Here is a 26845-nt window from a genome sequence, read left to right on the forward strand (position 1 = left end):
TGCATCAGAGAAATGCTGGAGGGTATGAAGCCCCAGTCGGGTCTACAAATTTTGCCTGGACTCAGTGGCCACAGATTGCTGGGGGGTGAGAGGAGAGAGAGAAAGAAAGAGAGAGAGAGAGAGAGAGAGAGCAATCCCTCCAATGCACAAACTAAAGCTGCACCCCCAAACAACCCACATTTCAAAAGAGACACTCCCTGGCTCCCTGTGTTATCAGCTTTTCAAAAATATGTGACTCTTGTGGCACAGAAAACTACATTACAGTTGCTCCATGTAGTTGCCAAGATAAGGTTGCTGGTCACCACTGATGACCTGGCAACTTTAGGTGAGAACTCCTGGTCCCAGCGCCTGTGAGATAATTGGAGGGAAACCCACCCATTTTCCAGATGGGCACAGTACACCCAATTTCTCCAAATAATCTGGCTCTGAAAGAGGAGCCTTTTTCAGACTTAGAACATAGAGCAGCAACTCTGAATCCAGGTGCTTGGAGACCAATATTTGTTTGTCTCTGTCTCCCACTCCTTTTTGCCTTGGGAGCATCACTCCCCATACAAGTTCGGGGAGGGTGTGTGCAGTCTTCTCCGTCACATGCTGCAGTCTTCCTCCCTCCCTCCCTCCCTCCCAAGAGAGTAACTCCTGTGCCTGCTTTATGAAAGGAGTCCAAAGCTCTTTGACAAAACAGCATCATTCAGGTTAACCTGGCACCAGGGCAAAGCTACATGGTAATTTATCAAAAGCATCAAGCTCAACAGTTTAATGCAAGATAGAAGCCAGCGATTCCAGGGCCCCTTGAAGCAAGAGATGAAGGAAACAATCTGGCTGCTTGTGGGAAAGGGACAGTTTGGGGCTTTATTCTTTGTGACTCAAGAAGCACATCTTTGGAAGCACACCTGCTTACTCAACACTGCTCCAGAGCACCATGGAGTTCAGAGGAGAAACCAAGACAATTGTGCTTAGAAGAGATAAAAGGGGAAACATACAAGAACCTGTCAGATCTGTCGAGCTGAAATGAGTATATATACCACAAGCAGCGACCAGTCTTTGAAAGAGCCTTTCAAAACACGGTCTGCCTGGGAACACAGGTACCGGCAGAGCCTCTGCTCTTCACATCAGCACCCGGCCATGATTCCCACTGAGAAGCCTCAAGCAGCCAGTGGCTTCCCACACCAAAACTGGCCAAAGGCCTACCCTGCAAATATAAGGGATCTCAGGTCTGCAAGGCTGCTTTGGCGAAGCCACACCCACCTGCCATACACCCTATGACATCAGGTGTGATAGGGTGGGTGGGTAAACATGCAGGTGGGCTAAAGGGGGGATTGCAAGCACTGCTGACTGGCAGCACCTGCAAAAACCCCATACATGGCGCCCTGTGGGCACAGACATTCAGCTGATCATCCCTGGGGGCTAAAACGGGTCACCTGACATCATTGTGAGGTCAGGTAATTCGTCAACCTTGGCCTGTGAGGGCTGGGGAAAGCAAGCTGGATCCAATTCTCCTGTCCTGGCCTACCTTCAAAGGGTGGTTGTGAAGGTGCACAGAAGCATCTCTTTCTCTTATTGGCTGCAGTTTGTTCCTGCTGTAACATCAGCAGCGAACTTCACATCTGTCCTATTTGCCCAAGAGGATGTGTGCTTGCAATTTATTCCGAAGTCACCAGCACCATCTTTTTCCATCAGGCAAAGAGAATCAGCAGTGAACTGGCACAGGACCTTCCAGCAGTTAAGTGGGACCCAGTAAAACCAGAGACAAGAATCTAGGCCAGCTTTTGCCAATTTTGTGCCCTCTAGATGTTTTGAACTAGCATCATACGGCTGTGTTGCCCAGGGCTGATGGTAGCCATAGTGCAAAACATTTGCAGGACACCAGGTTGGCGAAGGCTGGTCCTAGCTGATGTCCTGGGAAGACAGCCTTGAAGGGATCCACCCCAAATCAGTAGCGTCTCAGTCTGGAGACAAGGAGCTCGCAGCTCAGCTCACTGTGCACCTGTTCTCTTCTGCCATCGCTCCCAGTTGATTTCAAAGCAGCCCCAATTCTGCAAGATAAATCTCACATTCACTTCTTTATTTTTATTGGAAAACTTTGTGTTTAGTTCTGGGCCTACATAGCACAAGGTAGGCAATGGGGAAAGAATCTTCAAAGGGAAGTTAGCTCACTCGACAAGAGACACACCTGCCAGGATGTGCAAATCCATCAGCCCCACACAACTGGGCCAAGCTTGGGAGGTGTGGAAAGCCTCTCTGCTGCTGTGCTGGAGGGCTGGGCGTGTGGGGGCCCCAATGCGTTGCTTCACCACCAGCTCAGAGACATTAATCAGCCCAAGCAGAATTAATAAGCACAGCGAATCGGTTCCGCAGCCTGCCAAGGCAAGAGCCTGGAGGAGAGAGGGGGGCAACTCTCAAGCAGAGAGCATGTTCAAGGTGAGGTTCAGGAACATAGGAAACTATACTGGTTCAGACCATTAGTCCATCTAGCTCAGGATTGCCTACACAGATGGGCAGCAGCTTAAGGGACTGCGCTAGGAGTTTTCCCAGCCCCACCTGAAGATGCTGGGGACTGAGACTGACACCTCTTGCATGCAGACAAAGTGCATAACCAGTGAGCACAGCCCATCCCCTAAAGAGTTCCTGCAAAGTAAAGCAAAGAGAGGCATTTTTGCTGGCTTCACAAAAACCAGTCAACCATGTGCCCAAAGGGGATTTAGTAAGGAATTGTTTGTTGTAAGAAACCTTTTTGGCCCAGATTTCCTCCCTTAATCCTGCTTTCTTGTCCCTTGTTCCATTGCCAAACTTTAATACACAACTTTAGGCAAGAATTGGCAGTGAAACAGCGCCAGGAACCCAGCTGTGCAGAGGTACCAACGGCCATTGCACAACAAATTAATTGGGCATCCTGGCAACCCAGAAGGAGATTCGACAAGCCTGCAGGCCAAGAGGAAGAATCGTACAAGACGAAGGGGGCTTAGAGGGTTTGTAGTCAAACCCCACAGCACAAGCCAGGGACACCCACCCACCAGCTCCACCCACACAGACCGCGATGCAGAGGCCACAAGCAGAGATCAGCTGCCGTCCCAGAGCACTGCCCCTGCAGAGCAAACAGCTCCACATGGCTTCAGTAAGCCACGTAAGCAATTTGCTGCACAACAATATCTGATGGAATCCGCAGCTAACAAAAGGAAACTTTTCTCAATTTTTAAAAGAAGTTTGCCAACAGAGAAAGACTTCAGTCCTCTCTCATATCACAATTTGCAGGCTAGAGCTTGATCACTCCAATCCATGTTCATGACCCACTTCTGTGGAAGAACAGAAGCAGCATGACACACCATGCAGAATCCTGCTTCCCAAGAACAAAGGTTGCTGGAAAAAACAAGCATCTAGCCCCTCCGGGTTGCAACAACATGCTTGAAAATTAAGTGAGCAAATATGTCTAGTGAAATTTCAAAAGCCAAAGGAGTTCCCAAATTAAGATTTCAGGTGGTTAGAGAGGACACCAGCACCCTGTGGAGTTCCTGACAAGCAGAAGCAGAATTATGCCAAATCATGAAAACTGCAGTTTCACAATGTAAGCAAATGTGCGTCTTTTTTACAGAGGGCAAAGAACCTAGCTTTCCAGTAGACACAAAACCATAGTCCCTTCCCACGCTGCCTACTGGGCCCTACTAGAGGCCCCTCTCTCTGACCATGCAACACTAGAAGCACCTTCACACTCAGTGAGGTTCAGCACTTAATTTGGAGAGGCAATGGAACAAGCCAATTCTCAGCGCTTTTGGTCTCAGGCCATCCAGTAAATCCACCAGGGAGAAGAGATCAAAGGCTTTCTCAGTCTGCTCCTAGCAATGCACCTTCCCCTCCCAAAGCAAGCCACGCCAAGGCTGTCAGCAGGTAGGAATTCAGGCAGCATGAAAGAAGGAAAGGGGGCTGAGGCTGAGAAGGATGGGCCACCGCAGGCGCCATCCCTAGAGGCAGGACGCCTCTCCTTCCCCAACCAAGACAGCCAAAGAATCTCCAAAAATAAAGAACAAAACATTCCCACTCAGGACCCAAGACTTCACCACCGAAGCAACCTGAGAACTTTCAGAAGACGGGGTATTTTTAGGGGTGCCAACAGAGCGACAGTCCAGCAAGGAGATGCTGAGGCAGTCCTCAGCCTGAAAGCTGTGCAGCAGGATGGACCAGCAAAGCATCTGAAGATGGAGGGATGGATAGATGGCTTCCTCTCTCACCACAACAAGAGTCAAGTGCAAATGTATTGGCCTTTCCTATATTCCAGTTGCGTTGCAACAGCCCTGTGCTGCAAGCACAGATCACCCTGGAAGGCAGGCCCACGCAACTGGCTTCCCAGTAACCACAGCTCAGGGGTGGCCATGTGATGGAACCCAGAAAGCACTTAATAAACCCCACATTACACTCTTATCTACACCACCTGTTTATTCCACATTCATTCTGATTTGCTTGCACAAAGCTTATGAGGAGGTTAGGCCATGTTTGGTCTTTACTGACCATTCATTCCGACAAGGTAATTATACAATAATGAATACTCATCCTGATGTGCTTGCAAGGTATTCACCTGTCTTTCCATTAATTAATCATTCATTCATCCCACGCTCTTCAGTGCATTTTTCCTGTCACTTTCCTATCTGCAAAAAGTCCCAGTTTTTGTGTGTGTGGATTGTTGTACTAGGACAATTGAGTCTTAGGACGCTTTAACTGCACAAACCTAGATTTCTGGTATGCACCTGAATTCCTCCCACACAATAATGAGAGACATCCTTACACTATAACTCCTATCACCCCGACCACTAGCCATGCTGGCTGGGGTAGACATTGGCTACCTTGGTCGAGGGCACAAAACTGAGCTACTTATCACTCCCTCCAGCAACAACGCAGGGACTAGCAAACTGGACAGACAACTGGAACCAGGCAAGGAGAGGCAAGGGTGTATCTTCGTCACAAGAACGCAATTATCCATCATACTTGTTTCCTCAACAAGCAGACCAAATAAGCCTAACATAAAGTCCTTCAACATGAGGCTCTAGTCCCCAGTCCCCTGGCAACAGAGCTATTAAAAATATATATCCCCACTAGGCTTCCAGATGATCAGGTTAACCCTGCTAAAAGGCAATAATTCCCTGCAGAGCGGCCAAAGCATTATCTATGAAATTCCTTGCTACATAATGAAGATATTGCAACCTTCCCCAACCTAGTAGCCTCTAGATACTTTTGACTGCAACACCCATCTACAACAGCTATGCTGACTGCAACTGATGGGAATTGTAGTTGTTGCAGTTGTAGTCCAAAATATTGAGAAGTCATCTGGTTGGGGAAGAACTGTTATTGAATGATACTGTTTTAGCGTCCGGGGCGGGGGGACATTATTTTGGCCAGTAATTTTGGCAGCCACTCAGTTCTAAGAATTCTTAGTTCATATAGAGTACCTAAAAACTCTTAAAGGTTTCTCTTTCTTCTCCCTCTCTCTCTCCTGGTGCACTGGACATTGTGCTTAACTTGGATTGGAAAAACCTAGGTTCACATTCCATTTCAGCTGGTGTTCACCGGCAGGCTTCTGTCCCAGCCTAGGCTCCCTCAGCCCCCATCTCAGGAAAGCCCAACTGTGATATTTCAGTATGACCCAAAGTTTGAAGCATCAGCATCCAAGATGTCATTTTTCAAGTTACAGGGAAAACGCCTGGCGTGCAAAGAACAGGCAACGCAGCTGCTCCACCTAGAACTGCAGCACTTAAAATACAGCTTCCTTCCCACCCACTGCTCAGGCAAGGTGGGAAAGGTGCTTCAACGCCCAGCAACACCAACCTGGGAGGTAGAAGCGCTCCCAAGGCAGGGAGTGTTGCCACTTCTTTAAGCAGAACAGGCCACTTGCTGCAGGCTGAGCTTCTGCAGGAACCAAACTGCTCACCAAGCAAGACTTTCTCCTCCATCACCACAAAGGAATTGTGTTTATCATTGCAGGGCGAAATGGAGCACAGAGAGTTGGGAGGGGAAAAGGAGCAGCAGGAGCTCAGCAATTGCAGGGGGGGGGGAGCTCCAAATTGACTTGGTATCTAGCAAATAGCTAGGCCACTTCCACCTCACTGCAATCAGAAACATGGACATCTCTTCCTTTTCCAAAGGGCAAAAATCACAGACCGGTGTGACAACTGAAACTCTTGGGCAATATGCAGCAATGGGAGTTTGAATGACAGAAGCATAGCAGAGGAGGAGGAGATGGCTTTTGGTATGAACGTTCTCATGATGTCATCGACATCAGGCCTCTCAGTGGAGAATGACTAGGCAATACTACCTCTGTGCAGCACACAACATTAACAGCCCAGAGGATCAGCGAGGCAAAAAAAAAAAAAAGGACTCCTATTTTTTAGTCACCACAAAACCACTCAATACAGTACAGTGGACGCTCGGGTTGTGAACGTGATCCATGCGGGATGCACGCTCACAACCCACAGCGTTCGCAACCCGCAGCTGCGCACACACGGATTGTGATTTGGTGCGTCTGCGCATGCACGACCGCCGAAACCTGGAAGTAACCTGTTCCGGTACTTCAGGGTTTCGGCGGTCCGTAACCTGAAAAACGCAACCTGAAGTGTCTGTAACCCGAGGTATAACTGTATATGCAATGATGAATGCTGTATTGAACCACAGAGTTCAGTTTGCAGGGATGCCTTGCAAACTGGCACAGTAGATGACGCCATAGCTTTTGATAATTTACCACACAGATACTCCCCCTCTTCACAACCACCCACTTTTCTCTCCCTCTTTCTCCGTTCCAATTTCAGAGCAGTACAGTTTACATCACGTTGCCTGGATTACAACGCATTTCTGGCTGGCTAGACTGGAGCAGCAGGTCCCCACAGACGCTGCTTAGCACGTGAACACAATATTATTATCCTCTGTCAGCAGAAAGGGAGACAAGGCTTCACAATTGTCTGGAAAACCTACCTGACTGGATTTCCATGCTGCCCAAGATCCAAGCCACCAGTATTTGCATGTGAAGAATGCTTTCTACCTCTACATCATTAGAGAAACAGTGCAAGGAAATTGGAAACACCATAAATGTGGGGTGCAGTGTGGATTGATTCCAGAGCACCCCAGCAACCTTTGGCCTTATATAGTTGCCTGCACACAGAAGAACAGAGTAAGCTGCCTTCTATTGAGTCAAACTTCAGACCATCTACTTCAGCATTGCCTACACAGACTGGCAGTGGCAAACCAGGGTTTCAGATGGGGAGTATTTTCCTGGCCCTGCCTGGAAATGCCATGGCAGATTGAACTTGAGACCTTCTACATGCAAAGTAGATGCTCTTCTATTAAAACTATGGTCCTTTCTTTTCCTGCTTCCACATATACTTAAATATTATGTTCTGGCATGTTATCTTTGTGAGACACACAGAGAAACATGCAACTACACAGCCAACATAAACATCACAAATAAATAAAAATGTAAAAGAGTGTGGTGGGCCAGCTGTTCCTCTCAAGGCTGCTGGTCCAAAGGGCTGATCTGATGTCAGACCCCATAGCAATCAGTGCATAGCTCTGCTCATTAAATTAAAAGTGCCATATAAAAGTGATACAGAGGAGGAGCTTTCGTATATTCCAAAGGGGTGACTGAAAAAGAAGAAAGGAGAAAAAGTTCCTCCTTTGCTGCCTTACCTGAGGCAGCTTGCCTCTCCATTTCCACAAGCATGGTAAGAAAACTGCTTTGGGGCTTAGATGCACTCAGTGGTTTGAATTCTAAACACACACACCCCACCTACACCCCCTCTTTCTTTCGCAGGGTCATTTTCCTAAAGGCTGTCCAGAAGAGACACCCAAGCAGACAATGGTCCATGCCATGAGAAGCGCAGTTCTGGCTAATGTGACATGCTGGTTAATGAAAACCAATTGCTGCCCTGGAATTCACAAGGGGGCTCAGCCCAGCTGGGAATAATCTTGTTTACGATGCCGGCCTAGCAAAGGGAAATTAATGTTTAAGCTGTAAAATCCATCCCCACCCCCTTTTCGTGTCTTTCTCTGTGTGTATGTCTCTTCCAAGGATATGTTCAGTCTTTGCTCTTGAGGGCTGTACATACAGTGAAAGAGAAGCCCAATTTGTTCAGCTAAGGCCAAAGACGGATTTGCTTCTACTGGTGCTCCCTCCCCTCTTTCCGCCTAATAATGCAGAATAGATTTTCCTGTCCAGTACAAGTTTGCCATTCATTTCCTTCCTCTCCCACCCCATAGACAATTCTCAGTCAAACGTGTGTGTGTGTGTGTGTGTGTGTGTGTGTGTGTACTTGTCTAACTTGGCCTGAAGGTGAGAGTTAATGTTGACTTTCAGAAAAAGTTTTAACCTCACCAGACAAGTTTCAGCGCACCCTGTAACTCACTCACTTTCAATTGCCATCAGATAAGCCTGTTGTTTAAAGGGCAGTGGCTCACATCACCCAATGCCCTTTGCGTTACTAGCCTGCTAGATCTGACCAGGGACCCATCCAGCCCAGGATCCCATTCATGGCCACCCAGATACTCCCTTGCTCAGAAGCTCTTCAAGACCAGGGCTTGAAGGCATCAGGCATCACCATCACCTTCTCAGTGTCTGTCCCCATCAGCACCTGGTAGGCAATTGTCTTAGGAAGACCATGACTTTGTCCAGGTCTTTCTTAAAGGAATAGAAAGCGCGTTCCTCATCTAACCTGGCAGAGAAATCCACTTATAATCAAGAGGAGCAGCAACTGCTTAAAAATTAATTTGAAGACCTTTTTTTAAAAAAAAGCCTGCCATTATTTATTCAGTGTGCGGCATTTAAAATCATAAGATAAAACAAGACAGGCACTGCACCCCCAGAAACGTACAGTCATCACCTCCCAATCTGGTGAACTCCAAATGTTGTTGGATTACAACTCCCATCAGCCCCACCCAGCACAAATCAATGGTCAGGGAAGATGGGAGTCAGGTTGGGGAAAACTAGCCTAAAGTGACAGCAGAGGTAAAGCTAACAAGGTTGAACCATGGTAAGACAGCTGGGGATTCAGCAAGAGAATTGCAGGGGAAATGGAAGATTTGAATATGGGCTAGGAGAGAGTTGGCACCATACAGACCTTTTGGGATGCTGAAAGGGACCACTGATTTAAGATTTACCACCAACAGCATATAAGCTTCCAGAGTTTACATTGGGATGCTCCAATCCCACAACCAGAATGTTCAGGCCATCCCTTTTTTCAGAAAAAAGCAACCTAACTAGGCCTGGCAAATAATACCCCAGATGTTCAGGGACACCTAATCTGTGACCCTCCAAACACTGCTGGACTACAACTCCCATCATCCCAGCCCACTGGCTGCTGGGAAACAGAGTCCAAATCATTCAGGGGGCACCTGGTTGGGGAAGCCTGTTTTATTGGAACTGGAAGCTATTTAACAGCAACCCTGAAGTTTGCTCTCACCATCTATGAAGAACACAAAGTTCTGAAGCTGGCAACTTTGTAGAGCAGCCACCAGATACTGTCTCACATGACCTATGTTTCTTACGCTGTTTTCCAGCACCCAGTTCCAGTCTGGACAGTTTGCAAGGTTGTTCTTAAGGGCGTTTTTCCTCCCTTGCACTATCTATCTTGAGAGTGACGTCTGATTAGGGAAGTGAGCTCCAGCAAAGTGCAACTGTGCAGTATGGCAAGGACACCAAATCAAGGCAGCAACCCAGCCAGTTTCCCAATGAAGAAAAAGAAGTCAGTTGAGTTCAGCAGTGATTTAGACAAGCAAGCACTCAACTCTCCAGCAGCAGTTTTAGCAGGACAAAACATGTGTTTCATTGTGGATTTCCCAGTTTTTACTTCCATCCCCCCAATGTTGTGAAGTCTGGATACTGCATACAGAACTATTCCTCACTTTTAGCATTTTTTTTTAATACAGAAGACGTTTTGAACAAGTGAAAGGATTATAGTCATTATGCCACCCACCCACCTGCCATTAAAAAAAAAACTGTTTAGCACAGCTATGCCTCCCAAGTTTATGGGGGAAATGGTAGGCTTGGAAGCTGCCTCGTTGTATCTTCCAGATCCACTTTCCCTCTGCACGAACTTCACCAATAAGACACAGGAAGCCGTTTTATACCAAGGCAATTCATTGCTCTGTCTAGCTCATTGTCTACACTGACTGGCAGCAGCTCTCCAGGTTTTCAGGACCGAGTCCTTTCCCAGCCCAACCTGGAGATGGCTTGGAGAACTGAACCTAGGGCCTTCTGCACATGCTCTGTGACTGAACGGCAGACCTTTCAACAAAGGAGACTCCCACGCCAATACCCACTTTGATCACACACACAAAATTGTCTCCCTTGTGCTGAGTTTGTTGACTGCACAATGCATATGCTTTGGACAGCCTCCACCCTACTCCCCAGGTGTTCTGGACTACAACTCCCATCAGCCCCAGAGAGCAGGTGATGGGAGGCAGAGTCCAAAACACCTGGAGGAAATCAGGTAGGAAGGGGCAGAATATACGGGTGATGCTAATAATGTACTGCATGCCTGCAGGGACAGACAGACAAGCCACATCAAGGAAGAAAAGAGAGTCTACATGGGAACTGCACACCCACCGCCCGCCCATGCAACCCACAAACCACACCAGAAATCACACGGGCCGCCACGAAGGAGCCTCGACAGCACTGGCTTTTGAGTTCCTATGACCCCACCGCGGTTATCTGAATGGAAGGGCGTGTAGGCGCCTCGTCGTTGTTGCTTTAGCGGCAACAAAAGTTAAATGGAAGGCGTCATTCTCCGTTCTTCTAAAGAGGAGCAGCCAAGCGGGGCAGGGAGAGCTCCCGTGTCCCCGGGTGGGGAAAGTCCAGGCGCTCCTTTTGCGAGAGACCCGCACGCGGCTCGCTTGCGGGCCCATCAACAAAGGGAAAGCCGCTTCTGGACAGCCCTTGGCTGAGAGGCGGAGGAGGACCGGGCCCGCTCGGGCCTGGAAGGATGGAGCGGGAGGGGGCGCCGCCGTCCTCCTCCTCCTCCCCCGGCAGACACACACCCCAGCACCGCACTTCGGCGCGGAGCCAGCAGGCAGCCCTTCCCCGGCCAGCCCGAGAATGCAGGCGAGGAGGCGCTGCGCGAAGCAGGCGGGCAAACAGCGTCCAGAGGCAGGAAGGGCTCTCCAGGCAAAGAGGCTGCAGGGAGGAGCCAGCCGGACCGCGACCGAGCCCTCCATCGCCAGCACCGGACCAGGCTTCTTCGCCGCCGCCGCCGCCCTCCCCGGCAGGAATTCTGACAGCCAGGCTGGAACCCTCTTCTTGCCTCCCACACCCCCACTTTAGCATCCTTCGGCGCCTCCCCCGCCCAAGCATCCCTATTGCCCGAGGGGGGCCCACCTGGGCCGGGTTTTGTGTGTGTGTGTGTGTTATTAAGGCAGCCCGCTCAGGGTAGGGAAGGAGAAGGAAGAGGGGGGCGCCCGCCCGCCCGCCTGCCGGTGCCGCTCCCTTCTCCGAAGTAGCCGCGAGCCCACCTTTGTAGCGCTCCAGGACATCCTCGTAGGCCTGCACGAACTCCTTCTCCTGGCTGCGGTTGAGCGGCAGCTTGCCCGGCACGTAGCCGGCCATGGCGCTGCCCGCCCCGGACCGGGCCAGACCAGCTGGCGGGCGGGAGCGCGGGCGGGGGAGCGGCGATCCCTTTGTGCCGAGCCTGGTGCCTGCCTGCCTGCCTGCTGGCTGCGCGTCGGGCGAGGAAGGCGAGAGGCGGCCGGGCGCTGGAGCTCCGCGGCGTCGGCGTCTCCCTGCCGCCGGCTCTGCTGCTGCTCCTTCCTTCCTTCCGCCTCGTCTCCTCCTCCTCCTCCTCCTTCTCTTCCCGGCCTCCCGACTCAAGCTCCACCCGCTGCTGTCAGGGAGGCCCAGGCCAGCCCCCGGCTCGGCGGCTCTCCTTCTTATTCTGCCGGCCCGGCAGGAGCCTGCTCAGCCCGGCGCAGCCCGAGTGGCGGCGGAGGCGACGCCCGGCGGGCGGCCGCGGAACTGCAGAGGCAGAGCGAGGGCAGAACCCGGCTGGCGCCACTTGGGGCGGATCAGCATCAGGAGCTGGGCTGGCCGGGAACCAGGTGCGACCACCGAACCCAGGGCCCCGAAGGCAAGGGGAAAGGCTCCGGGGTGTCAGGAGGCCTCGCGATGTAGGCCTCGAGATCCAGAAGAGAGGCGCCAGGAAACGGCCAGAACTAGAGGCGGAAAGGGAAAGAGGAGGACAGACTGGAACAGAAAAGCAAACTGGATCCGAAGAAGAGCAGAAGGGCGGGATGCAAACCCAGAAGGGGTTGGTTGGATTGCCCCCGCCAACAAGCCAAGAAGCCCGGAGGGAGCGGGGACAGCCCACCCCCAAGTACCACCGGAATCCTTTCTGGCGAAAGAAACAGAAAAGGATGGGGGGCAGCGGACAAAGAAGTCAGGAACTCACCCCAGATCTAAATTTGTGGCTGGCTCTCCCTAGCCCTTTTGCTGCTTTTCGGAGGAAAGGCAAGATGCTGCAACACTCAATGCACACCCACTCCAGTCCTTGTAGATGAGCAGGCTGTTGAATCTAACTTCTACCCTGGTGATGTCCTCCATCACCTGAGGGCTTGATGTGGCATGTAGAGGTCTGCCCACCCTGCCCTCCTAGCATCCACCTCAACTCAGCCAAATGGCAGGGCTGGGCCAGCAACTGATCATTTTCAGCAGAACCGTGCCCAGAACCCCACCTCCACGCCTGGCCTGGCCTTCACCTGCCCTGACAGCTGAATCTTCCAACCACACGCTACCAAATCCTAACTTCTCACCTGTCCAGTTACGGGTCCCAATAATGGTATCAATTCTGCCAGTCCTGCAGGGTCCCACACTTCATTGAAACTAGTGGCCATGTCATAGTCCTTGCATGCTGTTGGAGTTGATGGTTGGTGCAAGATGAGGCTCCTTGAAGGATGAAGCCCCATCACAGAGCCCCAAAAGGCAGCATTTGGGGTCTCAAATTTCAGCAGCGCCCTGTGCAACACTAACATTCACCCCCCAACACTCATGCTCCATTCTAAAGCATTGTTACGGCATCTCCTGCAGCGCCCCTGTGTGCCCAGTGTGACCAAACTGGTCATGCTCCTCTAAATCCGCTGCCAAGAGTCAGAGGCATTCAGCATGAGCTGTATGGTGACATTTATTCCACCTCTGAAGTAGGCAAGTGTTTAGTCATTGGCAATCCAGCGCCTTCCAGATGGTTCCCATAGGCTGCTAGTTGTTGTATTCTTATGAACCTGGAGAGCACCAGGTATTTCTGAGGTATGGGCAGCGGTAAACTGCAATCCTATGTTCACTTGCTTAAATTGTTTCCCCTTTCCTTTCATTTTCCATATATCTTGTCAAAACCTTCCTGAGCTTGGATCTGCTTTGCAAACTGGCTCCCCCGGCTTTTTTCCTTAAGCGAACCTTGCACCCCATTGAAGGCATTCTTCACATTGCTGGTTCAAGGAGAAATCCACCTTGTTTCTCCAGGCACCCTGCAGGAGTGGCTGTTTTGCTACCTAGGCACTTTGTCTTAATAAATTAGCATCTTCCCAAACCAGGTAGTGTTAGAAGCTAACACTTCCTTAAGCCAAGGTGGGGGAGCAGAGGTCAGTGTTGCTGCTCCATGTCTGAGCTTCTTGTGTCCCACCAAGCCAAAAACATTCCACCAAGAATTCAACAAACCTGCTGGGATGGCGGGGCGGGCGGGGGACAGGCAGAGTGCCAGTAAACAAAAGCAGGAGGCAAGAAAGGCCACATACCCGGCAGGTGGGCTGGAAGTAGCTCAGGCCTGTGCCATTGTTCACCCAGAATGTGATCAGTGCAAAAATAGATGTCTATGATGGTCATGTGCAATGATCTGCTTTCGGTGAAGAGAATCTGTCATAGTTGAAGAGGGACCCGGCAGCAAATGAATTGAAGAGTTTGAGCGACATCTGGTGGGAAATCCCGAGAAATGCAAGACCCCAGAAAAGAAACTGCTTACCGGTAGTTCGTTATTTGGGAAGCTAGGATGTGCCCACTGACATAAATAAAGGGGATGGCAGAAATTGCCTGGGAATTAAAGCCGGGTTCCCCCCACCCGAAAAGGAGTGAAGTATGAGATAAGTTCTGACTGCTATGGGCCCCAATTGTCTCCAGCTGGAAATGGAGGTGTGCAGACTGAGGCAGGGTGAAAGAGTTCTCTGTATGTGCACAAAAGCAGCTGCACTTTCATCAAGGGTCAATTAGCAGGAAAATCCAAAGATTCTCTTTTGGGGGATTTCCTGTGATGACACAAGACTGCAGGCTGGTGGGGCTGCAATGAGTGGCAGGCAGAGGCAGGCAAATTTCACCCGTAGCTGTGGCACAGGGCAGAGCAAAGTTGCTTGCGCAGGAGAACTCACTGAATTGTGCCCTTTATCAATTTGTGTATGGGGGCAGTCACTTGGGCAATGGATGGACTGAATTTATATACTCCATTTCTGCACTGAGCACCAAAATGTTTTGGAGCAACCCTGGGGGTTTTCAGAAGTGAATGAGTGTCCTGCACACAAAGTGATTGAGGGCATTCTTTGATGGCATAAGACAGAATAATAATTATTACAATTAAAAAAACTAGGCCCAGTGAAGACATTGCCTTTGTAACATAATATTCTCCTTTCCATGTGTCTAAGGCACCCATTCTCCCTCAGGCCACTCTAGTCCCATGCCACAACACAAAGTGTTAAAAAACTAGTCTTTTTCAACGATAAAGTTGATAGTCTTTAATTTTTTATTTTAACTCATTCTATGTGCATGTTTTATAGTGTTGTTTTTCATCTTTCAATTTTTGTCTGTTCCTGTAATTGTTCTCTCTGTTTTATATACATTATAACATGCAATAACAATAATAATAACAACTTTAACCCCCCCCAAAAAAAACCCTTAGTCTTTTTTTGAGGGGGAGAACTCCCTTCAAAACGGGCATCTTGAGACCCACTATCCTATTTATGGATGGGGATAGGTGGAGCCAAACCAGGAGTAGTCAGCTATATATATTTCCTTCCCCCCACTCTCTCTGTAACCATGGCAACCAACAGAATGGTTACTCAGCCATCTGCGTTGCAATGGCAACGTGAAAAGCGCCTTATTCCATTCCAGCTTCAATCTCTCATGAGCTGACTGGCATGACAATTCTCCTCAGTGTTCTCCTATGCAGACTACATAAGCAAAACTTGAGGTGCTGGGGTTTTGAGGGGAGGAGGCCTCTGCATCCCTTGCAGGCAATACTGAGGGACAATGCAGAGAGCTGAACCCTCACGACACCCACCATGGTTCTCTGCACCTACACTCACCCCCCCCCAAATGCACACATTTCAAAAAAGCCATTTTCACCCTTGAAACTTTGTGACTGAAAGTAACCCCAAAAGGAGAAGGAGTAGGGATTAAGTGGTTTGTCAAAGAAAAGGTGTAGGACTCAACCACTCCAGGCCACACTTTGTAAATTCTGTGTGTGTGTGCGTACACACACACACACACACACACACACACACACACACACCACTTTGTAGGAAATTGGGAGCATCTGGGTTGGGCCCTGCCGCTCTCACTGTCCTGTCTAGCTGCATCCTGACAGCACAATACTATACATGTCTACATGGAAGTAAGCCCCGCTGAATTTCAGGCAAATGTGTATAGGATTGCATCAAATAAACATCACCTCAGTAACCCCAGGAATGCTTTAATGTAGACCAGCATTATTAGGCCCATGTTACAGCTTGAGGACTGAGGCTGAGAGACAGCAGCTTGTCTAAAGAGCAAGTGTCAATTCAGAGCTAAGCTCAGAACCCAGGGATTGCCAGTTCATAGCACATGCTCTTAACCAGTTCTCAGAGTGGCTTGGTGAAGCATTTTGTTCTTTTGTTTTTAAAGTGTTCTACTTGGCACACTCCAGCCCAATTCAAGCACCCTGAAGTACAAAAGGAGAGATGTCAGCGTGATTTGCCTATCCTGCACGAATGCTCTTGTTTGTCACTCATCTGCAAGTGCACAGGATGAAGTAGGATTTGCAAGCATTTTTCCTGCTGAAGGGGAAGAAGGGCCAGTCATGAAATGTTGATGCAATGCAGCTGCAGGGTGGGAACAGGATATCAGTTGTGTCAGTGCAAAGCACCTCCAGTGCTGCCTAGCATAGCAGAGGTACTCTGTGCTGCAGGACCATGGAGAGAAAGTGGGCCTGGGTGTCATGAGCCCCTTGATCCTGAGTGGCATGGGACTAGAGTGGCCTGAGGGAGAATGGGTATGTGCCTTAGGGAAGGAGACATAGTCCCTCTAGCTCCCTGTCCTGCCCCATTCATGGAACAGAGGGAATCTCTATCAATAGGGGAGGGTGCTGGCCAGACAGGAAAGGGGGCGGAAGAGCCAGAGGGCTCATCTCCTTCCCATCACCAAGAACCCAGCACTGCCACTGCCACTGGAAGCAGATCCACCACCCTTGGGTGCCTCAGAGCTCCTTAGCAGCTTCATAGGAAGAAAGGGACTTGTAAGTGAGCATAATGCGTCTCACCTTTAAAAGCAGGTGGGATGGGTGTGACTGTTGTCGAGAAATGTTTGCAGCTGCCATCCAGCCTGTCTTTAAAAGGGTTCAGCCCAGATTTCAGAGCTCCATTGCTTTTCAACAACTTTCCAACAAACTTTGCAGGGGGTGGGGCAGGGATTATGGGGTTTCAACTTCAGGAGACAACAATTCAGTAGAAGATACTGGGTTTTTTCCCTTTAAAAAAACAACAACCTCCAAATGTGTGGCAAATTTGGTTTTGAAACTTATTACCTTCTTTTTTAAAGCTTGTAAAAAGGTAAAGGTAAAGGACCCCTGACAGTTAAGTCCAGTTGCAAACGACTCTGGGGTTGCTGCGCTCATCTCACTTTACTGGCCGAGGGAGCTGGCATTTGCAGACAGTTTTCCCGGGTCATGTGGCCAGCATGACTAAGCCGCTTCTGGCAAAACCAGAGCAGCGCACGGAAATGCTGTTTACCTTCCCGCTTACCTTACCTATTTATCTACTTGCACTTTGACGTGCTTTCAAACTGCTAGGTTGGCAGGAGCTGGGACCGAGCAACGGGAGCTCACACCATCGCGGGGATTCGAACCGCCGACCTTCCAATTGGCAAGCCCTAGGCTCAGTGGTTTAGACCACAGCGCTTGCAGAATGTTTTAAATACTACTGAATATGAATTTCCAAAACACATCTTGGATGGTCCAAAAGGGAAGTTCCTCACTATCAATAACCCCCAGGTGGTTGTTACTAAAACAAACAAACCCATAAGCTTAAGCGAGAGATGCGCAAATTAATAGATCCTCCAAATTATAAGTTGGCTCTGTCTACAGTATCTAGCCTCTACCTGGCATTTATTTACCAAGTGTTTCACCTCTGCCTAAATGAGACAAACGTGAATTCATCCCTGATTTTCAGGAGACTCATTTATTTTAAGACACATCATGTACTTCAGATCACCAGCTTACCAGAAAAATAAACCAGGTCTCCTTTTTTTAGAACATCCCATCTCCAGAAAAGACACTCTGCACAGTGTTGCTTATTTCAGCTGTCAACTTTATCCTAAAAATAAGTAAAGCATCTGTCATGCTTAGAGCACAACAGGGAAGTGAGCACGGGGGGGGGGGGGGAGGTCCTGGACAATTTCAGCTGCAGCCTGACCTGCATTTTTGCCTCCCTGTTGCTTTCAATTGTCTGCATTTTGATTTGGCCTCAATGCTACTTAAAGACAGTTGTTGTCAATTACCATTCACTTCCTAAGCATGTTTTGGAGCACAAAGTTCTCTTTTGTTTGTCCTTAACTTTCATTTATCCTCTCACACACACATCATATTTCCACCACAGCCCCACCAAACATGACTCTCTGCCAAGTGCTTATTATTGAAGGTGCATGTATTTAAATGCATTAATAATATGCAAACTAACAAGGCTTGGGAAGGAACTCATTCCCACCCACCCCCAGGAAAAAGAGAAGAAAATCACCTCTTTGCTCCTGGGCTTCTTAGTGGCACATCCCTGTTCCCAGGTGGAAACTAGAATAGTTGCAAATAACACAGAGCACCCAATAGTATAGAGCACCAAATCATAATGGGAATGCAAAAATATTTACAACTTCATCAAGTAAATGGGAGTCGCCCTCCTTTTCCTAAACTGCTTTCCTCACCAATATCCCCCTTCCAGTCCTCAAATTCCAGCTCTCAAATTGTGGGTTTTTTATATAAACAAATAGATTTATTGCAATCATCATCTGAGGCCCTTCTTTGTGTGCCTCCTCCACCAGAGGTCCAGAGGGTAGCATCACAAGTATGGGCCTTTTCTGCAGTGGCTCCCCGTCTGTGGAATGCTCTCCCTGAGGAGACTCACTTGGTGCCTTCATGGCATATATTTAGGCGCCAGGCAAAAACATCCCTCTTCTTCTCCCAGGCCTTTGGCTAATTGAACAATATGTGGCCTTTTATCCTGCAGGGTGGGGGGTGGGTTTATTGTTTTTGTTATTATGGTATGTATTTTTGTGTTTTTATAAACTGCCCTGCGATTCTCGGATGAAGGGCAGTATAGAAATTTAATACATAAATCATATATAGGGCTCATCAACCTGGGAAGGCAGCCCATCTAGGAGAAGGAAGACTCTGTTCCTAAACCTCTGGTACCCTGCAGGATATTTTAAGGAGAAGAAAAGGTTAAGGAGTAAACTCTACACAAATCCGGAGTGGAGTCCATAAGACGGTTGAATGGCACTTGTATGCTTCCTCCTGGCAATTCCTACAGCCAAGCTGGTGCTAAACATATTGTCCTGCTTTCCTTTGGACCATATAAGTGAGGCCAAGAGGGGTTTTTTGTTGTCTTGGCAGTCCAAGACCTCCATACACACTGCCCAGGAAGGATACTTTGGTACAGCTAACGCAGCAGTTTGACTTCACCCCTGGAGGTGCACTCCCTTGTTTCTCAAGAAAGATGCTAACAACATAAACCTGTCAAAGGGCAACACACAATTTCCTTGTATCCAGCTTGACGAAATAAGATGCTTCATTTGGGGTATACAAGAGGTTGCTTATTTACTTTAAGCTGCATGTAAAATTTTGATTAACTATTGACTAGCCAAGAGGAGCTGATTTAGAGATGGCACCTCTAGGACTGCAGCAGGAGGAGACAGTTCAAGGGTTGGCCAAGTTTCCTGCTGATACAAAATTGTTTGAAGTCATTAAACCAAAAAGAGATTGTGAAGAGGATCTCTCCAAACTGAGGGCAGGAAAAAGGCAACTTCAATTCAGTGTAAACTAGTGTAAAGTAATGCACATTTTTTTGGGGGGGGGATCATTAATTCCACATAGAGGCTCATGGGGGTCCGAACTGGCAGTGACTGGCCAAGAATGAGACCTTGGGGTCAACTGAGCTGTAGACCCAGCATGTGGCAATTGTGAAGAAGGCCAATTTCACTCTAAGCATTATTAGGCAATAAATTAAAATAAAACTGCCAGTATCATAATAGGTAAAGGTAAAGGGACTCCTGACCATTAGGTCCAGTCGCGGACGACTCTGGGGCTGCGGCGCTCATCTCACTTTATTGGCCGAGGGACCCAGCGTACAGCTTCCGGGTCCTGTGGCCAGCATAGCTAAGCTGCTTCTGGCGAACCAGAGCAGTGTACAGAAACGCTGTTTACCTTCCCGTCGGAGCGATACCTTTTTATCTACTTGCACTTTGATGTGCTTTTGAACTGCTAGGTTGGCAGGAGCTGGGACAGAGCAATGGGAGCTCACCCCATCGTGGGGATTCGAACCACTGACCTTCTGATCAGCAAGCCCTAGGCTCTGTGGTTTAACCCACAGTGCCACCTGCGTCCCTCTGCCAATATAATGAAGCCATTATACAAATCAGTGGTGTGACTCTATTTGGGATACTGCATGCAGTTGTGGTCACCTCACTTCAAAAACGATATTGTAGAGCTGGAAAAGCTTCAGAAAAGGGCAGCCCAAATGATTCAAGAGATGGAGCAGCTCCCCTATGAAGAAACGCTGTAGCATGTGGGACTTTTTGGTTTAGAGAAAAGGCTAAGTAAGAGGTGACATGATAGAAGTTCATAAAAATTATGCATGGCATGGAGGAATGGGATAGAGAAATGTTTTTCTCCTTCTTTCACAACACTAGAATTTGTGAACATCCAATGAAATAGAATCTGGAAGACCCTCAGGATTCCTTCCAACTCTACCATTCTACAATTCAATGATTCAATGGGACAGATAAAAGAAAGTACTTCTTCATGTTCAACGTTAAACTCCCACAGGAGGCAGTGTTGGCCACCAAGTTGGACAGCTTTAAAAGAGAATTAGACAATTTCACAGAAGACAAGGCTATGAATGAATGAATGAATCCTGATTTGCATCAGCCATCGGCCATAGCAATAAAACAAGGCTATCAATGGCTGCTACCCACAGTGGTTTTATTCTACCTCCAGTGTCAGAGGCAGTATACCTCTGAATACCAATTGCTAGGACTCACAGGTGAGGACAGTGCAGTTGTGCTCCTGTTCAACTTGCAGACTTCCCATTGGAGCATTGGGTTGGCCACAGGATGCTGGACTACATGGCCCTTTGCCCTGATTCAGCAGGCTCCTTCTTATGGCTATATTTGCACTTCATATGTGTGAACATGTCAACTTTGCTAATGATTTGGACAAGGAAGTGGACAGCAGGCTTATCAAAACCTACAGCTGCTATAAACCTGGGAAGGACTGCAATCACAGAGGATAAACTAGGACACGAACAGTGGAATTAAATTACTAGAGTTTGATTAAAACATCTGCTTGCCAGATGTCTCTTATTTGATGGGAATGCCCCCTTTTTGAATCAAACAAAATGGATTTCCCTAAGTTTGCAATGATGTGCATTCAACTCCCTAGTGTGCAGTGGAATGACCAATGCACCCCTTGTCTGAACAATTTATATCTCGTAAAAACTGACCCACAACAAATGGCCCCTTTTCCCAGTGTCCATTTTTACTTCTTTTGGAATATGGGACTGTATTGACACTGCTTATTTCCCCCCAAAAGGTGTAGCAGCTCAATCCATCATTCCAGCAGAAAGCTATCCTTCCCCCAGCCCCTAAATGAGGCGAGTGTCATTAATGTTGAAGGCAGCCATCATCCACTGCTGCATTCATGGAAATGTCTCCCTTAAGGAGATGGTGACAGCACAAGGAGTCAGCCAGAGCTGCCTTTGTTGCCATTTTGCCTCTGAACCATTTACCTGATGCCCACTAGAGTGACGGAATAAGGCAGGCCTGCTGAGGAAAGGAAACCAGTGACTGCCCATGAGAGAACTTGCAATGAACCAGGACACTCAAAGGAGACCAACAAGTTATCTGTATTTATTCACTGCATTCTTATAAACATGCTCTTCGGAGATGCAAAATTTCCTCCTCTCCCCCTTTCTCTGCCTTTGTACATCTTGAGAGCTGATGAGGCTTAATTAATAGTCCTGGATGAGTGAGCGGCTACTCCAGGCTGCTGAAACTTGTATCCTACCCCACCTGCCTGAATTGAGGATGAAGAGAAAAAGGAAAAGGACTGAGAAAAAGGAAAAGAATCCTGGCTTTAGAAGCTGGCTGAGAAGAAGTTACCTTGAGGGGGAGTCTGCATTGGTATGCTGTTACATTTGGGGGACTGGTGCTGTTTTAGATCTAATATTGCCCCTCTGGTGCAACCTGGATACTTGTACAGTGGTACCTCGGGTTACATACGCTTCAGCTTACAGACACTTCAGGTTACAGACTCCGCTAACCCAGAAATAGTGCTTCAGGTTAAGAACTTTGCTTCAGGAAGCTACCAGGGTGACCTGCCTCACAGGAGGAAATGGAGAGTGGGAAAGCCAAGTCCATCACCTTGACTCCTTTGGATGAAAGGTGAGATATAGATGGAATAATAGCAGCAATTTCATTTGAGAAGAAGCCGCTAAGGCTGCAAGTAGATAAGTGCCATGAGGTGCCTGGATGTTTTGTTCCAGGAGGCAAAAAGCACCTCCAAATCGAATGCAACCTGGATCAAAAAAATGAGCATGTCTCTCAGCACCTAGTCTTGATCCATTCTGGGACCCCTATAGCTATATGTATCCTGTAAAAAGTGAAATGGGAGCTCTGAGCATTGAGCTACCACTGTTGATGGCCATCACTGCCTCCTGAGGGAGCAAGTTCCATAGTTTAACTATGTGCTGCATGAAAAAGTACTTTATTTTTTATCTGTCCTGAATCTCGCCACAAAAAAACTACCTTATACTGAGTGGCAAGTGGTTCATCTAGTGCAGAAGTGTCTAAACTGACTGGCCGGGACTCTCCAAGGCTTCAAGCAGGGTGCCTCCTCTCAGCTGGGATTTGAACCCGGGACCTTCTGCATAAATGCTTTGTCACTGATGTACAACCCATCCCCAGAAAACATAGCCATTCTGATGCCCCCAGAGCAGAAGGCCACAAGGTTTGCACCCTTCCTCCATTGTTCTATAACACTGTTTTCCATAACACCGTCACAGCTTTCACTGCCTTTCCACTGCTGCTACAAAAACCACATCACAACATTTGCATTGTCACAAACGCAGAAGCAGGTGGCCTAGCAAGGTCCAGAGCAGTGGGCAAGTGTTTGCCCGTCTGAGAGGTTTTGGGTGGCCCCTAGCACGCCCTTGACCCTGGGTCAGTTGATGAAGTCCCCTTTAGTGACCACTTCACTGCTCCTTGCAGTGCTGCCATTGTCATGCCCGAGGAGGGAGCAAAGGAGCCTGTCACAGGGAGTGGATTGTTTGGAGAGGAGGCCAGGGTTGTGGAAGTGCTCAGCCCAGGACTGACAAAGAAAGACCCAAGACAGAGGCAGCGATATGGAAATGAGATGCATCCAGCTGGGAGAGATGTGGGGGTGGGAGGGTGTACCAGGAAGATGTGGGGAAAGAGGGAAGGAGGAAGGAGGAGAGACAACTACTGCATTCATCCCAACCCATTTTCTTGTCTTTCTGGAGTTGCCACTGGAAGCCAATTGGCTCCTTTAAAACTGCCCTCTGTGCCACATCCATTCTCCCAGTAGGTTTTTCCTGCCACCAGCCTAGCCTCAATGTGATGCAATGGGCAATTTCAAACTGGCATACGCACAAGTGAATTAAGTTTATTGGAATGAGCAGTTCTTCTTTGGTACCAATCATGATAACGCCCCCTTCTCTTTGGGTTTCGCTTGCTCTAATTCAGGTCTCCTTCCCCTGCTACCCATCACCTCCAGTCTTTAATAATAATAATAATAATAATAATAATAATAATAATAATAATAATTTATTTATACCCTGCCCATCTGGCTGGGTTTCCCCAGCCACTCTGGGCAGCTTCCAACAAAGCACTAAAATACAATAACGTATTAAACATTAAAAGCTTCCCTAAACAGGGCTGCCTTCAGATGTCTTCTAAAAGTTTGGTAGTTATTTTTCTCTTTGACATCTCGTGAGAAGGCATTCCACAGGGCGGGTGCCACTACCAAGAAGGCCCTCTGCCTGGTTCCCTGTAACTTGGCTTCCCAGAAGGCCCTCGGTGCTGGACCTCAGTGTCCAGTCAGAATGATGGAGGTGGAGACGCTCCTTCAGATATACTGGGCCGAGGCCATTTAGGGCTTTAAAGGGCAGCACCAACACTTTGAATTGTGCTCGGAAATGTACTGGGAGCCAGTGTAGGTCTTTCAAGACCGGTGTTATATGGTCTCGGTGGCCGCCCCCAGTCACCAGTCTAGCTGCCGCATTCTGGATTAGTTGTAGTTTCCGGGTTGAGTTTGCCTAAGAACAGCATCTTCCACAGAAACACAGGAGGCTGGGTAGGCTTCTCTGAGGGTAGGAAATCCTCCCCCTTTTACATTCAAAAAACAAATAGGTCCTTGGGTGAGACGTGCTTCTAATTTTAATTAAAGGGGGAGTGTGCCATTAGGGAGACACTGATCTAGTGCTAAGCTCTGCAGGGAGACATGAGTTCTTTGAGCTAAATTATTTCAGTCCTACTCATGTGACTCAGCCCCAAAACGTGACAATAAGACCGTGGCTCACCCCCCCTGACTCAGCCCAGTTTTCCCAAGCGGTTCTCAGACAGACAGCTTTTCAGGTAGGGCTGTGTGCGCATCTGCTCTGGCATGCTGGAGTCTGAAGTTCACCACCAGCATTTGAACATAAACCCCAATGCATGAGCATTTTGAAACTTCTTGATAGGCAGAGGTCACATTCCTGACCCTGGGCCTTGTCATCTTCACTTTTATCCAACTTTCTAGGAATTGACATGCCTCTAAAGCAGGGTTTCCCAAACTTGGGTCTCCAGCTGTTTTTGGACTACAGTTCCCATCATCCCTGACCGCTGGTCCTGCTAGCTAGGAATGATGGGAGTTGTAGTGTAAAAACAGCTAGAGACCCAAGTTTGGGAAACCCTGCTCTAAAGAAAACTGTGTAGGTATCAGCCAATGCCTCCTTAAATGATGGCAGGGGTGGGGAACCTTATTCAGTTCAAGGGTGACATTCCCTTCTGGGCAATCTCCTGAGAGCTATATACTGGGAGGAAGGGCAGAGGCAAAAGTGGGTGGGGCAAGGGCTGTAAATATTACTTTTGTATAGTAGGCTCATCTGTCTCTCCACAGTCTCTCTAGCCTCCATCCAGGCAAGCAAAGTTCATGGACACATTCCAGAGAGGGAACAAGACTCCAGGAGGACACAAAGCAAGGTAAGAGAGGAGTGTGGCTTGGAAAAAGGGGGAGTGGCCTGGAGACAGTCCAAAGGGCCATACAGAGCGGCTTCAAGGGCCACACTTGTCCCTCCCCCCACCCTGAGGTTCCCCTCCCTGAAACGATGGCACCAAACCAGCTTCCTTACCAGCTACTCTGACGACGGCTCTTTCTGCCGGATCCAGCACAGAGTCTTGACTTTTCCTCTTCTTCTGCTCATGGAGAGGTAAATTCCAGGGCAAGGTGTCCCCCGGTGGGCAAGGAGACAGGCTGCCGGACCTCTCACTCCGATAGGACCTCTCACTCCGGCACGAACGCTCACTCCGGTAAGACCTCTCGCTCAGGGTCTCTTCGTCGGAGGACGACATGGCCCCGAAGGAGGGAAGGAGGCACAGAGGGGCTGCCGATCCTTAGGAACAGCCGGCCTAGGAATATCAGCATGATCATTACAATTATTGATTAATTAATTGATCAGTTTAATTCCATAGTCATAGTTTTGCAAGGCTGCTCCGTCCAAGCAGAAAGTCCCTTTATTACCACCAGCCAAAATGTCACAAAATAGCAAGCAAGCTTTTGAGCCTATCAGAACCCTTCAATGAGCAAAAAGGGTGGCTTGGTAGTGGTTCTACAGTGCCTCTGTGGGTCAAAAATTCATTTGTGTTGTACAGTCTGAGACAGGACCTGGCTATGGATTGTGTCAGGAACAGCACCTACCCGTCAGATTTTACCACAACCCCCTGAGCTGCACGGAGCTGGACTCGCCCCACAGACAAGTGGAGTCAAGCAGTGGTGAGGGAGTGGCGCTCTAAACATGCTCTCCTGCATTGCCCTTCCCATCTAGTCCAGCCCCCAGGTCCTTGATCTCCACTACCATGAGGTTACAAACATCTCCTGGCAGGAGTGTGACTCCAAAGCACTGGATTTAGGGTGGTGTGGGCAGTTCCCCCCCCCACAGGGCATCAAGCCAATAGGGTGCAAAATTGAGAAGATCCATAATGGAAAAGATCCATTCAGGGGCACCATAGTACAAAAGATTACTAAAGTCCGCCCCTGAAAGCATTCCACCTTACACAGTGCTAATGAACCAAGAGCAAGTTGATCTCCCTCCTTTGCTTCAAAAACAGAACATTCTCTGTGCCTGAAAACCTTGACATCTGCCTAAGAATCTTAAAGACTGTGCTCCTAACAGCTTATGCAAATCAATAGCCATTATGCACATTTGCATGTTTTGCCCTGAAATTCCTGTGCTTTAAACATCCCGCAGATGTTCTTTTTGAACGAAGCAAATTCATTTCCCCCTATTTTCTTCCAAATATATCAGGGGTGCGGGTGGTTTTGCCCAGGAATGACGTGAAGGAAACAGCTCCAGAACTCAGGGGTCAGCCAAGGAAAGGGGTTGGCAGGAGATTCAGAACAGACCAAAAGAAGTCTTCTCATCCACGTGACACATAATTAATTTAAAGGATTGGCTGCTACATAATGCAGGGGTGGCTACTGGCTCGATGGCTGGACTTGCCTTAACCCCTTGCTTGTGGGCTGCCCAGAGGCATTTGTTCAGCCAGAGTGGGAAGGAGGAACCTAGAAGAGAAGGACCTTCGGCCTGAACCCGCAGGGTAGCTCTTAGGTTATTTGATTCATATTCCCTGCAATGGCTACATGGACGGAAGGCATTACCTATCCCTCTGAAAATGTGCATGGATCAGGCTTTGCCAACCTGGTGCCCTCCAGATGTTTTGGACTACAACTCCCATCAGCCCCAGTCACCACTGTTATATGATGCTGAGACTGAGAGGAGTCCAATACATCTGGAGGGCACCTCGTTGGGGAAGGCTGCCAGTCTGTAAGCACAAAGAGGTATGGGAAAAAAAGGTCTGTAGCCACTACCGGACGAAGGCCTATGGGTGATTTTATTGCACAATGGGACTGCTTTGTACTCTATGGAAATTAAAATAAAGGACAAGCACAATCTCCAATGCTCACGGCAAGCCATGGATGGACTTTTTGGGATAACATATGAAGAAGACCATTTAAAGATACAAAATACGTATTGTAGATGGTAGGAAACAAGAAAATTAGTCCTCTGCACTGGGTGCCAAATTTCTTTCTGTGTCCTTGTTATATAAAATACTGTA

At 48.5% G+C, this 26845-nt stretch overlaps 1 protein-coding gene across 5 annotated transcripts in view; it reads right to left on the bottom strand.

The window, feature by feature from the left end:
• The window catches only part of MACF1 (microtubule actin crosslinking factor 1), a 291360-nt gene that overhangs the window by 261327 nt on the left and 3188 nt on the right, over positions 1–26845 (bottom strand). For 4 of the 5 annotated variants that reach the window (XM_053399045.1, XM_053399042.1, XM_053399053.1 and 1 more), the window contains exon 2: positions 24862–25138. In XM_053399045.1, the coding sequence (XP_053255020.1) occupies positions 24862–25081 (220 nt within the window). In that variant the 5' untranslated portion in view covers positions 25082–25138. Of the gene's footprint in view, positions 1–11475; positions 11752–24861; positions 25139–26845 lie in introns of those variants that run through there. The other variant, XM_053399047.1, reaches the window with a different exon arrangement.

Source organism: Podarcis raffonei, chromosome 8, assembly GCF_027172205.1.
Source record: "Podarcis raffonei isolate rPodRaf1 chromosome 8, rPodRaf1.pri, whole genome shotgun sequence".
In the NCBI taxonomy this organism is placed as follows: Eukaryota; Metazoa; Chordata; class Lepidosauria; order Squamata; family Lacertidae; genus Podarcis; species Podarcis raffonei.